This window comes from Bufo gargarizans, chromosome 1 (assembly GCF_014858855.1).
Source record: "Bufo gargarizans isolate SCDJY-AF-19 chromosome 1, ASM1485885v1, whole genome shotgun sequence".
In the NCBI taxonomy this organism is placed as follows: domain Eukaryota; kingdom Metazoa; phylum Chordata; class Amphibia; order Anura; family Bufonidae; genus Bufo; species Bufo gargarizans.
Window position 1 is genome coordinate 415,454,798 of NC_058080.1, and position 12,560 is coordinate 415,467,357.

The window sequence follows — 12,560 nt, forward strand, 5'->3', positions numbered from 1 at the left end:
TACTATTTTCTCTTTGACCTGCCACGCTTATTTCTTAAACACTATTAAGGGCAGGGGTGTAGCTATAGGGGTGCAGAGGTAGCTGTCGCTACTGGGCCCAGGAGCCTGAGAGAGCCCCAAAGACCCTTGTGCCACATAAGTAGACACCGGTATTGTAGAAAGTGCTTGCTGGTCAAGGTACACCTCTGGATGGAGGAAAGGGGTTAGGTCAAGAATTTGGCATGGGGGAGAGGTGCTGTTTCAATTTTTGCCTAAGGCAACATGAAGGCTATGTGCTTCCCTGCCCCTGGCTACAAAGCACTGAGGAAGGGGGGAACAAGCTGAACTCTTGCACCAGGGCCCATGAGCCTTTAGCTAAGCCCCTGATTAAGGGGGTTATCCTATGATAAATGTAAGAAGTGAAAATCATACAACATATAGTACATGGCAATCTCTTTATAACAAAGATTTATTTCAAGATGGAAGCTCAGAGGGCGTATCCTTTTTCGGGGGGCATGCTCATTCTCAGTGGGTGTCCTTTCTGTTGCAACTCCCTCCTTGTAACCATCACAGAAGATGGGGCTGGTGGCAGTTGGAGGCTGGAACTGAGCATGTGCGTCCAGCTCTGAGGTGGACCGAGAAATAAGGAAGAGAACAGGTGGCTGTTTGGTTGTAAATCCCATAACTGAATTATTTATAACAATTTAATGGGAGAGCAAACCACCATTGTATATGTCTGTGCAATTTCCTCTTTTGCCATGTTAAAAAATGTGATTCAACTCTTCCTTACTTCTTTCCCTTGGGGGGGTTACCCAGATGTCTGGTGTCCATAATGGCAAATCTGCATAGGTGAATCCATTGGCTCTGTATTTCCATATACTGTAGGTACTGTAAGCAGAGTTGCCTTTGATAAATCTGGGTGACAACTCAAGTCATAACTGTTATCTTTGATATTGATTGTCCCATAGCAATCCTAGAATCACATGTCACTAAGAAATGGGGAATGCAATTTTTATGAAGAGGACAATTCAAATTTTATTTAATTTTTTTAATTTATTTTTTTAGAAGAAATATGATTTATTTTTTATTTTTTTACATTTTTAGTAAAGTAACACTAAACCTAGATATGAATGATAACAGTAGACAGGAGCTAAACCCATCCACACTGTTCTTGAGAAGAGTACCTAGGGGTTAATTTCTTTGTTGTGAGTTACACATTATAGTATAGGTATCAGGTGAAGGGTTGGGCAAAACAGTCTTTGTTCCCTACTGCAGACAGGTTAGGTTACTTTCACACTCGCGTTTTGGAGCAGATCCGTCATGAATCTGCAAAAAAAACGGATCTGTTACAATAATACAACCGCATGCATCCGTCATAAACTGAACCGTTTGTATTATCTGTAACATAGCCAAGACGGATGCGTCATGAATTCCATTGAAAGTCAATGGGAGACGGATCCGTTTTCGATTGTGCCAGATTGTGTCAGAGAAAACGGATCCGTCCCCATTGACTTACATTGTGTGCCAGGACGGATCAGTTTGGCTCAGTTTCGTCAAGCGGACAGCAAAACGCTGCAGGCAGTGTTCGGGTGTCCGCCTCCAGAGCAGAATGGAGACTATATGAAGTCAAACTGATCCTTTTCCATTCAAAATGCATTAGGGTAAAACTGATCCGTTTTGGACCGCTTGTGAGAGCCCTGAACGGATCTCACAAACGGAAACCAAAACGCCAGTGTGAAAGTTTTTTTTATATATTTCTCTGTTTTAAATGCAATGGGACATAAAAAAAGATCAACTGAAGGAGGAGATTACATTTTTTTGTGCATTTTCCACGATGAGTGCTCTTTCGACTAGTAGCTCGTTCTGTACAGCAGTGTATTGTAAATGTAGTCAGGAGTGACTAAACTACTGATATTAGCAAAGGCGAAAGGCTTTAAAGGGAACCTGTCATCTGTTTTATGGTGTCCTAACTAAGGCTACTTTCACACTAGCGTTCGATCGGATCCGTTCTGAACGGATCCGCTCATAATAATGCAGACGGAGGCTCCGTTCAGTACGGATCCGTCTGCATTATTTTAGCATAAAACAGCCTAAGTGTGAAAATAGCCTCGTACGGATCCGTCCAGACTTTCAATGTAAAGTCAATGGGGGACGGATCCGCCTGAAGATTGAGCCATATTGTGGCATCTTCAAACGGATCCGTCCCCATTGACTTACATTGTAAGTCTGGACGGATCCGCACGCCTCCGCACGGCCAGGCGGACACCCGAACGCTGCAAGCAGCGTTCAGCTGTCCGCCTGTCCGTGCGGAGGCGAGCGGAGCGGAGGCTGAACGCCGCCAGACTGATGCAGTCTGAGCGGATCCGCTCCATTCAGACTGCATCAGGGCTGGACGGCTGCGTTCGGGTCCGCTCGTGAGCCCCTTCAAACGGAACTCACGAGCGGACCGACGAACGCTAGTGTGAAAGTAGCCTAAGGGCAACATAAATAAGTGACTGATTCTCTTAGCAAAATGCTGGGTCACTTTCTTTAATTGACCCAGTCAATCTGCCAACATCTTGTATTGAAAAGCTCCAGCTGATAATGATGACTCCTGAATATTCATGAGCTCCTGACTCTCCCCGCCCACCGGCTGCTGATTGACAGTTATTTTCCATAGGAATCAGCAGCAGGTGGGCAGGGGAGTGGCTATAGCTCTGAATTAAATATACGCTGGACTCAATGACATCACGCTGGACTCAAATCAGCTCATTAGCATGCAGCATCTTTGTGTGTATATTATGAGGTAACCATCTGTCACACCAGTAAGTGAATACATCTAAGGCACTTTTTAGAAGTTAATGATTGTATATAATTAGTTAGATTATAATCAAATATCCACATGACAGGTTCCCTTTAAATGTCACATGCAGTAAGGTAGAGACTGGGAAAATGAACAGCATTATTACCTATGAGGAGCACGTATGATCATCACTTTATATATGTTTCCATTTTACTATGGCTTCTATGCGGACTGTCCACATTTCTGTCATCCAGCGGATTAGAAGGACATCATATAAGACAGAAAAAGTCATCTGTAGTCCAGGAAGCCATTGTGGTTTAATAGCCTTCCTTTTCTGTATATAATGGATCCACATATTCATGTCTCCAGCTAGCTCCATTCTAGTTAATGACCATATGGCCATTACACTATAAGATGCTCTGTCTGTTGTATTTCTATTCCTCAAGCATATTGTTCCTCCTTCTTCACAGTATGTTAAACTATTTCAAAGGGAAAAAATCCTTTCCCTCTTGTTTCCGGTTGTCCTATCAAGTGTAACCTTGGACCCTTATAGAGCAATTAGACCATCCTCTATCCCCTCCTTTGTAATGAGGTTTCTTCCATTCCTGAGTCTATAACCCTTTAGTCTTCCCTAATGGGACATCATTATTCTGAAAGAAACAATGTAAATGTAAATGAATATTCTCATTAACGAGTCACAGAGAAACCTTTAGCGGTAGCACTGTGGTAATTCTGCTTGTTATTTCTCCAGTATTCCAGGCAGGATTTTTTTTATAATTCATTATTAGTATTCTCAATTACTTGTTCTTTAATTTTGCATGTCTTTCATAATGCAATGTTCGACTACTTCAACCATGTCCTTGTTTTATTCTCCAGGTGCAACCTGTGAAACGTTCAAGGTCTTTGTCCCCAAAGGGCTTTTCCAGAGAATCAGAAGAGTTAAAGAAGCTTAAGATAGCAGAAAAGCGGATGGAGCAGTTAGAGAAGACATTGCAGATTAAGGTGAATGCTATAAAGCCATATAAACCTTGGCCTACCTGCCTAAGACCTGCACAGTTCTGTAATTGAGCTTGGGGCATTCCATTAGGATGAAGGGTAGACTTAGACCTTAGGCTTTAGCTCTACTTTTTAATGGAGCTTCAAACGCATTTCTTTTTATCAGATTTAAATATGAAAATGTACAGAATAGAAATATTCAGGTTTTTCCTCAGATGTTAGACCACGCTTGTCATATAATGTTTCAGATATCTTTTAAGATGTAAGGCTACGTTCACACTGGCGTTTTGGCTTTCCGTTTCTGAGATCCGTTCAAGGCTCTCACAAGCAGCCAAAAACGGATCAGTTTGTCCCTAAATCATTCTGAATGGAAAAGGATCCGCTCAGTATGCATCAGTTTGGCTCCGTTCAGCCTCCATTCTGCTCTGGAGGCGGACACCAAAACACTGCGGAGCCAAACGGTTCCGTCCTGACACACAATGTAAGTCAATAGGGACGGATGCGTTTTCACTGACACAATCTGGCACAATAGAAAACGGATCCTTCCTCCATTGACTTTCAATAGTGTTCAAGACGGATCCGTCCTGGCACACAATGTAAGTCAATGGGGACGGATCCATTTTCTATGGCGCAATCTGGCACAATAGAAAACGGATTAGTCTCCCATTGACTTTCAATGGTGTTCAAGGCAGATCCGTCTTGGCCATGATACAGATAATGCAAACAGATCCGTTCTGAACGGATGCAGACGGTTGCATTATATGAACGGATGCGTCCATGACAGATTCGCACAAACCGCGAGTGTGATAGTAGCCTAAGACAGTTAGGCTCATAGTGCACCACTGTGTGTATTCATCTTTTCCCTACAGTGTCATCCATCGACAGCAGTGTCCCAATGTATTTAAAAAAACACACGTTTGAATTTTTATTTTTTTACTGAGTTCCATTAACCCCTTAATGACCTTGCCATCTTTTACCTAAGGACCAGGCCGTTTTTTTATTTTATTTGACGTGTCACTTTATGTGGTAGTAACTTTGGAATACTTTTATTATTTTACGCTATCCAAGCCATTCCAGTGCTCCAGACAAAAAATGCCAAATTCAAAATACATATAATATAGCTGGGATGCTTAGGAGCATGGGGTTTTCTAAGCTACAGCCCACGCAGTTAAAGGGGTTGTGCACTCATTTCCATGACCTGTCAGACCAGCTGGATTCTCATTGGTAATCAGTGTGCTCTCTGCATCTGTATGTCTGTTCCACGGCCCCCAAAATATATAGAACATGTCCTATTCTTGTCCGCACTACGGACAAGGATGGAACTCTTCTATGATGCGCCCGACGTTCAGTAAAACACAGAACGCACATGGCCTGCTATCCATGTTTTGCGAATCACCAATTTACAGACTGCAAAATATCAAACGGTCGTGTGCATGAGCCCTTACAAAGGGTGACATTTGCAACATAAATTGACTTGATGTCGATTTTCTTGTGGAAAGTGTCTGCACAGAGTGGATGAGATTTATTAAAGGTTAAGTAAACTTTCCTAAAATTCCTAAAATGTATTTTCGCAATGTCCTGCAGGAAGACTGTTGCGCTTATTACAAGAACAGGCGCCAGTGTCAGCTCAGTCCTGGCGGAACCACATCACTATCCCTGCCTGTGCCTGCTCCATAAAGTCTGGCACAGCACTTTAGCTCAGGGTCTCCTTATGCAAAGATTTAAGAATCAGCACTTTTTTGGCATCTGTGTTTTTTTCTTTTTTTTTTTCTTACACACTGGCCCAGATTTACTAATCCTGTAGATGGCGTGAATTTAGACTGGCGGCCCAGACCTGCACCAGATCTATCACAGGAGTCAGGCTAGAGAATAAATCTGGTGCATGGATAGACCCTTAAGGATCCATTCTCATGTTTGTAAGTTTATAGTGGATCCGCAAAACACGGATACCAGCTGTGTGCGTTCCGCATTTTGCGGAGCGCACATGGCCAGCCCTATGATAGAAATGCCTATTCTTGTCTGCTCTACCTTTTTTTTTTTTCCAGGGTTGCGGAATGGAACAACGAATGCGGACGGTACTTGAATGGTTCCGCCCGTTGTGCAGAATTGTGGAACAGATGCAGACCCAGAACTACGGACTTGAGAACAGACCCTTACTCTGACTCTGTACCAGCTACTTATTGGCTTATTTTGAGTCAGAATTTTATGCCAGAACTGTGGCGCAATGTTGGCACGAAGTGGTGCATCAAAGGCTCCATCCATTTCCACTAAGCAGCTTCCCCTAGGTGTAGAAGTCCTAGATGCGCCACTTTTTAGACAGACCTTTGGCGCAGGCACATTAGAAAATCTGGGTCAGTGTGTCTCCCTCCTATACGAAAAAAACAAACATCCACTAAAAACAGAAAAGTGCAGAAAAAACACCAAAAACCCACATGTGAAAGCATCCTCAGACCGTTCACAGATTCTGCACCAAAAAGCCACCAGCAGCAGCAGTTCATCTGCCTCCCACTGTTTTCAATGGCAGACGGCATGTAACGTAGCCACAGTTTATAGCGGCTAAACCACAAGTGAGTCTGTAGATTGAAACTGAAAAACTGCACCATGTGAACCAGCCCTAAAGGAGATTTTTTTACTTGCTGGCACTGACCTATTAGATTCTGCCTCTCCCTGAAATGACCGATAAAAGAGAATGAAGTGAAGATTTGTGCGGGTCCCTTTAAGAGTAAAACACTAACATTTTTCTAACAACGCTAATATTTATTTGGTTTTACACAATGAAGGCATTTTTGAAAGCAAAACATCATATTTTTGTGTCTCCATTTTCTGAAAGCCAGATTTTTTTATTTTTTTGGGTCGATTGTCTTATGTAGGGACTCCTTTTTGGCGTGATGAGGTGACGGTTTGATTGGTACTACTGCGGTGTGCATATGACTTTGATCGCTTTATATTTACACTTTTTGTGATGTCAGGTGATTTACGGTCTTTACCTGACGGGGCTGATCATGTGATATTTTTATAGAGCAGGTTCTTACGTAAACGCAGATACCTAATATGTATGTTTTAATTTACTTTTATTTAACTTTTTTTATTTTTGTATTACTAGGGGACTTCTACATTTTAGGGTCTGATCCCTGTTTCAATGCAGTACAATACATCTGTATTATACTGCATAGACTCAGTGTAATACTCTGACAGCTCGTCTATAAGACTCATAGGTCTCCGTAGCTGCCGGGCCCCAAGGCCTTTGAAAGGGAACCCGATGGATCAGGAGAGGGAGCCCGAACCTCCCATATGCCAGGGTCAGTGCTGACCTCAGCCTATGAGGGGCTAATCCACCAGCATCAGTGCTGTCACCGATGCTGGTGGATGCAGCAGAGGTCCATCTTTCAGTAAGAGCTGAACCCCTGCCGCTAATCGAGGTGGGGTACAGGAAGGACTACGGGATGAGAATGCTCATCCGGGGGCGCCAATTAGCGGCAATTTAAGACCAGCATTCTCGTCCTAGCTACTTAACGTGTTAAGTGGAATAGTGTTATCTTGTTTTTGGCAATATACTCCGTTATACGGGCTAGACAGAGGCCAAATGGACGCTATTTTGAACTCTATTGGGCTAATGTAACCCTTTGGACACATTTTGTGTGTTTCTTGTGATGTGAACCCAGCCTAAGGGAAAAGAGATATGCAAACATTTAACACCTCCGGTGTGAATTTTGGTAGTCTGTTCCAGACTGGCACTGCCAGATGTAGACAAAATGTCCGCCGGCCCTATTAAGTATAATGGGGTCCGGCGGAAAACCTTATGCATTCCGGCAGACAAGTGGATCCGGACTGACATAAACCACTGAATGCTTAAGACTGCATTCACATGATTGCATTCACGGACATACGGACGCAGACTGCACACAATAAGCTGTCCACATCTTTTGCAGCCCTATTGAAATGAATAGTTCTGCATCCAACCGGCAAAAAAAAGCAGATACGGACCAAAAATAGACACATTGTGATTATATTTACTATACATTAGATGTGTGGTTCTTAGCACACATTTTCAAGTGTGTGAAAGTCCACCTGACAACGCGGACTCTTTCAGAAGGGGTTCGTACACTAATTTTCAGCCTGTACAACTGGATATATCAGGGGCGTAACTGCAGGGGAAGCGGCTTCTTTGGGGCCCATCCAGGAGGAGGAGGACTAAAGGATTTGGTCAGGGCCCCCTCAACAGTATTACACAATAAAAAGATATACAGCGACAGTATAGACAGTGTAAGAACAGCTACCGGGTCTGGTCTGAGAGAGCGATCTTTACTAGCCACAGGAATGGGGGCAGCATGAAAGGAAGGGGGGCCCCATTCAAAAATATACTGTGGGGGCCCAGTCATTTCTAGCTACGCCACAGATAGAGATATATATATATATATATATATATATACAGTCATGTGAAAAAATTAGGACACCCTTTGAAAGCATGTGGTTTTTCGTAACATTTTTAATAAAAGGTTATTTCATCTCCGTTTCAACAATACAGAGAGATTAAAGTAATCCAACTAAACAAAGAAAACTGAAGAAAAGTCTTTTCAAGATCTTCTGTAAATGTCATTCTACAAAAATGCCTATTCTAACTGAGGAAAAAGATAGGACACCCTTGCCCCTAATAGCGAGTGTTACCTCCTTTGGCTGAAATAACTGCAGTGAGACGGTTCTTGTAGCCATCTACCAGTCTTCGACATCGGTCTGAGGAAATTTTACCCCACTCCTCAATGCAGAACTTTTTCAGCTGTGAGATGTTTGAGGGGTTTCTTGCACGTACAGCCCTTTTCAAGTCACCCCACAGCATCTCAATGGGATTCAAATCTGGACTTTGACTTGGCCATTCCAGGACTCTCCATTTCTTCTTTTTCAGCCAATCTTTGGTTGATTTACTAGTATGTTTTGGGTCATTGTCATGTTGCATGGTCCAGTTCCGCTTCAGCTTTAATTTTCTAACTGATGGTCTCACATGTTCTTCAAGCACCTTCTGATACACAGTAGAATTCATCGTGGATTCTATGATGGTGAGCTGACCAGGTCCTGCTGCAGCAAAGCAGCCCCAAACCATGACACTTCCACCTCCATGCTTCACAGTTGGTATGAGGTTCTTTTCTTGGAATGCTGTGTTTGGTTTACGCCAAACATGTCCTCTGCTGTTGTGTCCAAATAATTTAATTTTGGACTCATCTGTCCAAAGAACATTATTCCAGAAGTCCTGGTCTTTGTCAACTTTATCTCTGGCAAATGTCAGTCTGGCCTCGATGTTTCTCTTGGAAAGCAAAGGTTTCCTCCTTGCACACCTCCCATGCAAGTTAAACTTGTACAGTCTCTTTCTGATTGTAGAGGCATGTACTTCTACATCAACAGTAGCCAGAGCCTGCTGTAGTTCTCGAGATGACACTTTAGGGTTTTTGGAGACCTCTTTTAGCATCTTGCGGTCTGCTCTTGGGGTGAACTTGCTGGGGCGACCAGTCCTGGGCATGTTGGCAGTTGTTTTGAAAGCCCTCCACTTGTAGACTATCTTCCGGACAGTGGAATGGCTGATTTCAAAATCTTTTGAGATCTTTTTAAATCCCTTCCCAGACTCATAGGCTGCTACAATCTTTTTTCTGAAGTCCTCTGACAGCTCTTTTGCTCTCACCATGGTGCTCAATCTCACTTCAACAGTCAGGAGCACACCAAACTAAATGTCTGAGGTTTAAATAGGGCAAGCCTCATTCAACATGCAGAGTAACGATCTACTAATTATGTGCACCTGGTGTGATATACCTGTGTGAGATCTGAGCCAATTTAAGAGGGAATACATGTGAGGGTGTCCTATCTTTTTCCTCAGTTAGAATAGGCATTTTTGTAGAATGACATTTACAGAAGATCTTGAAAAGACTTTTCTTCAGTTTTCTTTGTTTAGTTGGATTACTTTAATCTCTCTGTATTGTTGAAACGGAGATGAAATAACCTTTTATTAAAAATGTTACAAAAAACCACATGCTTTCAAAGGGTGTCCTAATTTTTTCACATGACTGTATATATATATATATATATATATATTGAAAACCCACTTCAACTGCCCTAATTAAAAAGCCTTGGACAGCAGAGGAGGAGTCAGTGACCAAGACAGGCAGTCACCATCCTTAAAAGCGCAATGCAAGCAACAAGTTTGACACCAGATCCCCAATGTGTGCATTAGGCCTCATGCACACGACCGTTGTGTGCATCCGTGGCCGTTTTCCGTTTTTTTTCACGGACCCATTGACTTTCAATGGGTCCGTGGAAAAATCGGAAAATGCACCGTTTGGCAGCCGCATCCGTGAGCCGTGTTTCCTGGCCGTGAAAAAAATACCTGTCCTATTTTTTTCACGGCCAACGGTTCACGGGCCCATTCAAGTCAATGGGTCCGTGAAAGAACACGGATGCACACAAGATTGGCATCCGTGTCCGTGATCCGTGGCCGTAGGTTAGTTTCATACAGACGGATCCGAAGATCCGTCTGCATAAAAGCTTTTTCAGAGCTGAGTTTTCACTTCGTGAAAACTCAGATCCGACAGTATATTCTAACACAGAGGCGTTCCCATGGTGATGGGACGCTTCTAGTTAGAATACACTACAAACTGTGTACAAGACTGCCCCCTGCTGCCTGGCAGCACCCGATCTCTTACAGGGGGATATGATAGTACAATTAACCCCATCATATCCCCCTGTAAGAGATCAGGGCTGCCAGGCAGCAGGGGGCAGACCCCCCCCCCCCTCCCCAGTTTGAATATCATTGTGCGGCCCCCCCCTCCCCTGTTGTTAACTCGTTGGTGGCCAGTGTGCGCACCCCCCTCCCTCCCTCCCTCTATTGTTTTAATACATTGGGGCCAGTGTGCGCGCCCCCCCCAACCCCCCCTCCCTCCCTCTATTGTTTTAATACATTGGGGCCAGTGTGCGCGCGTCCCCCCAACCCCCCCTCCCTCCCTCTATTGTTTTAATACATTGGGGCCAGTGTGCGCGCGCCCCCTCAACCCCCCCCCTCCCTCCCTCTATTGTTTTAATACATTGGGGCCAGTGTGCGCACCCCCCCAACCCCCCCCCCCCCCCTCCCTCCCTCTATTGTAATCATAATCGGTGGCAGCGGAGTAGAAGATTTTCATACTTACCTGGCTGCTGGCTGCTGCGATGTCTGCGTCCGGCCGGGAGCTCCTCCTACTGGTAAGTGACAGCAATGCGCCGCACAGACCTGTCACTTACCAGTAGGAGGAGCTCCCGGCCGGACACAGAGATCGCAGCAGCCAGCAGCCAGGTAAGTATGAATCTTCTACTCCGCTGCCACCGATTATGATTACAATAGATGATCGGGGGGGGGGGGGGGGGCACACTGGCCCCAATGCTATTATTACAATAGAGGGAGGGGGGGGGGCACACTGGCCCCAATGCTATTATTACAATAGAGGGAGGGAGGGAGGGGGGTTGGGGGGCGCGCACACTGGCCCCAATGCTATTATTACAATAGAGGGAGGGAGGGGGGGGGGGTTGGGGGGCGCGCACACTGGCCCCAATGCTATTATTACAATAGAGGGAGGGAGGGGGGGGGGTTGGGGGGCGCGCACACTGGCCCCAATGCTATTATTGCAATAGAGGGAGGGAGGGGGGGGGGGGTTGGGGGGCGCGCACACTGGCCCCAATGCTATTATTACAATAGAGGGAGGGAGGGGGGTGCGCACACTGGCCACCAACGAGTTAACAACAGGGGAGGGGGGGCCCACTGGCCACCAATGAGTTAAAAACAGGGGGGGGGGGTCTGCCCCCTGCTGCCTGGCAGCACCTGCCAGGCAGCAGGGGACAGTCATGTACACAGTTTTTTTGTATATTCTAACCTGAAGCGTCTCAAACCCATTGGGAACGCCTCTGTGTTAGAATATACTGTCGGAAATGAGTTTCACGATGTAGCTCATATCCGACAGTATATTCTAACATAGAGGCGTTCCCATGGTGATGGGGACGCTACAAGTTAAAATATACCATCGGATTGGAGAAAACTCCAATCCGATGGTATAACAGAACTCCAGACTTTACATTGAAAGTCAATGGGGACGGATCCGTTTGAAATGGCACCATATTGTGTCAACATCAAACGGATCCGTCCCCATTGACTTGCATTGTAATTCAGGACGGATCCGTTTGGCTCCGCACGGCCAGGCGGACACCAAAATGACTTTTTTTTCATGTCCGTGGATCCTCCAAAAATCAAGGAAGACCCACGGACGGAAAAACGGTCACGGATCACGGACCAACGGAACCCCGTTTTGCGGACCGTGAAAAAAAACGTCCGTGTGCATGAGGCCTAAGTCTTTGAACCCGCCGATGCATCTTTCTGTCTGCTATTGCATTGCAGTCATGGCTGCCAGACAGGGTGGATTTGATTTAAATCAAACTGATTTAAATCATAGTTTTCTACATAAAGACTAATTCTTGCTGGTATAACTTATAATATGCAAGTAGATAAAGATTTTAGGAATAACAACTTTTCATATTAGTTTGATTAGGTTTATTCTGCATTCATAGGATTGTAGAAGTTGGGATTAAGGTATTTTTCTCAACTCTGTTCATGTTATAACATGTTTGCTGTGAAGAAGAGGCATGTGATCTCTGCTGAGTCAAATTCAGTTTTGAGAACTGCAAAAGTAAACCAAGTATCTGTGATAATATCTTGTAGGCAGAGAAACTGCCCAATGATCCTACAAAAACCTCTGGAAGAGCATGAAATTGTGAATGGATTAATGGAATTTATTTGCCAAAA

The 12,560-nt window shown here is 44.5% G+C and overlaps 1 protein-coding gene across 1 annotated transcript in view; it reads left to right on the forward strand.

Moving 5' to 3' along the window:
• The window catches only part of CNTLN (centlein), a 327,152-nt gene that overhangs the window by 147,060 nt on the left and 167,532 nt on the right, over positions 1–12,560 (forward strand). The window contains exon 11 of the mRNA XM_044286471.1: positions 3,638–3,763. Within this exon, the coding sequence (XP_044142406.1) occupies positions 3,638–3,763 (126 nt within the window). The remainder of the gene's footprint in view (positions 1–3,637; positions 3,764–12,560) is intronic.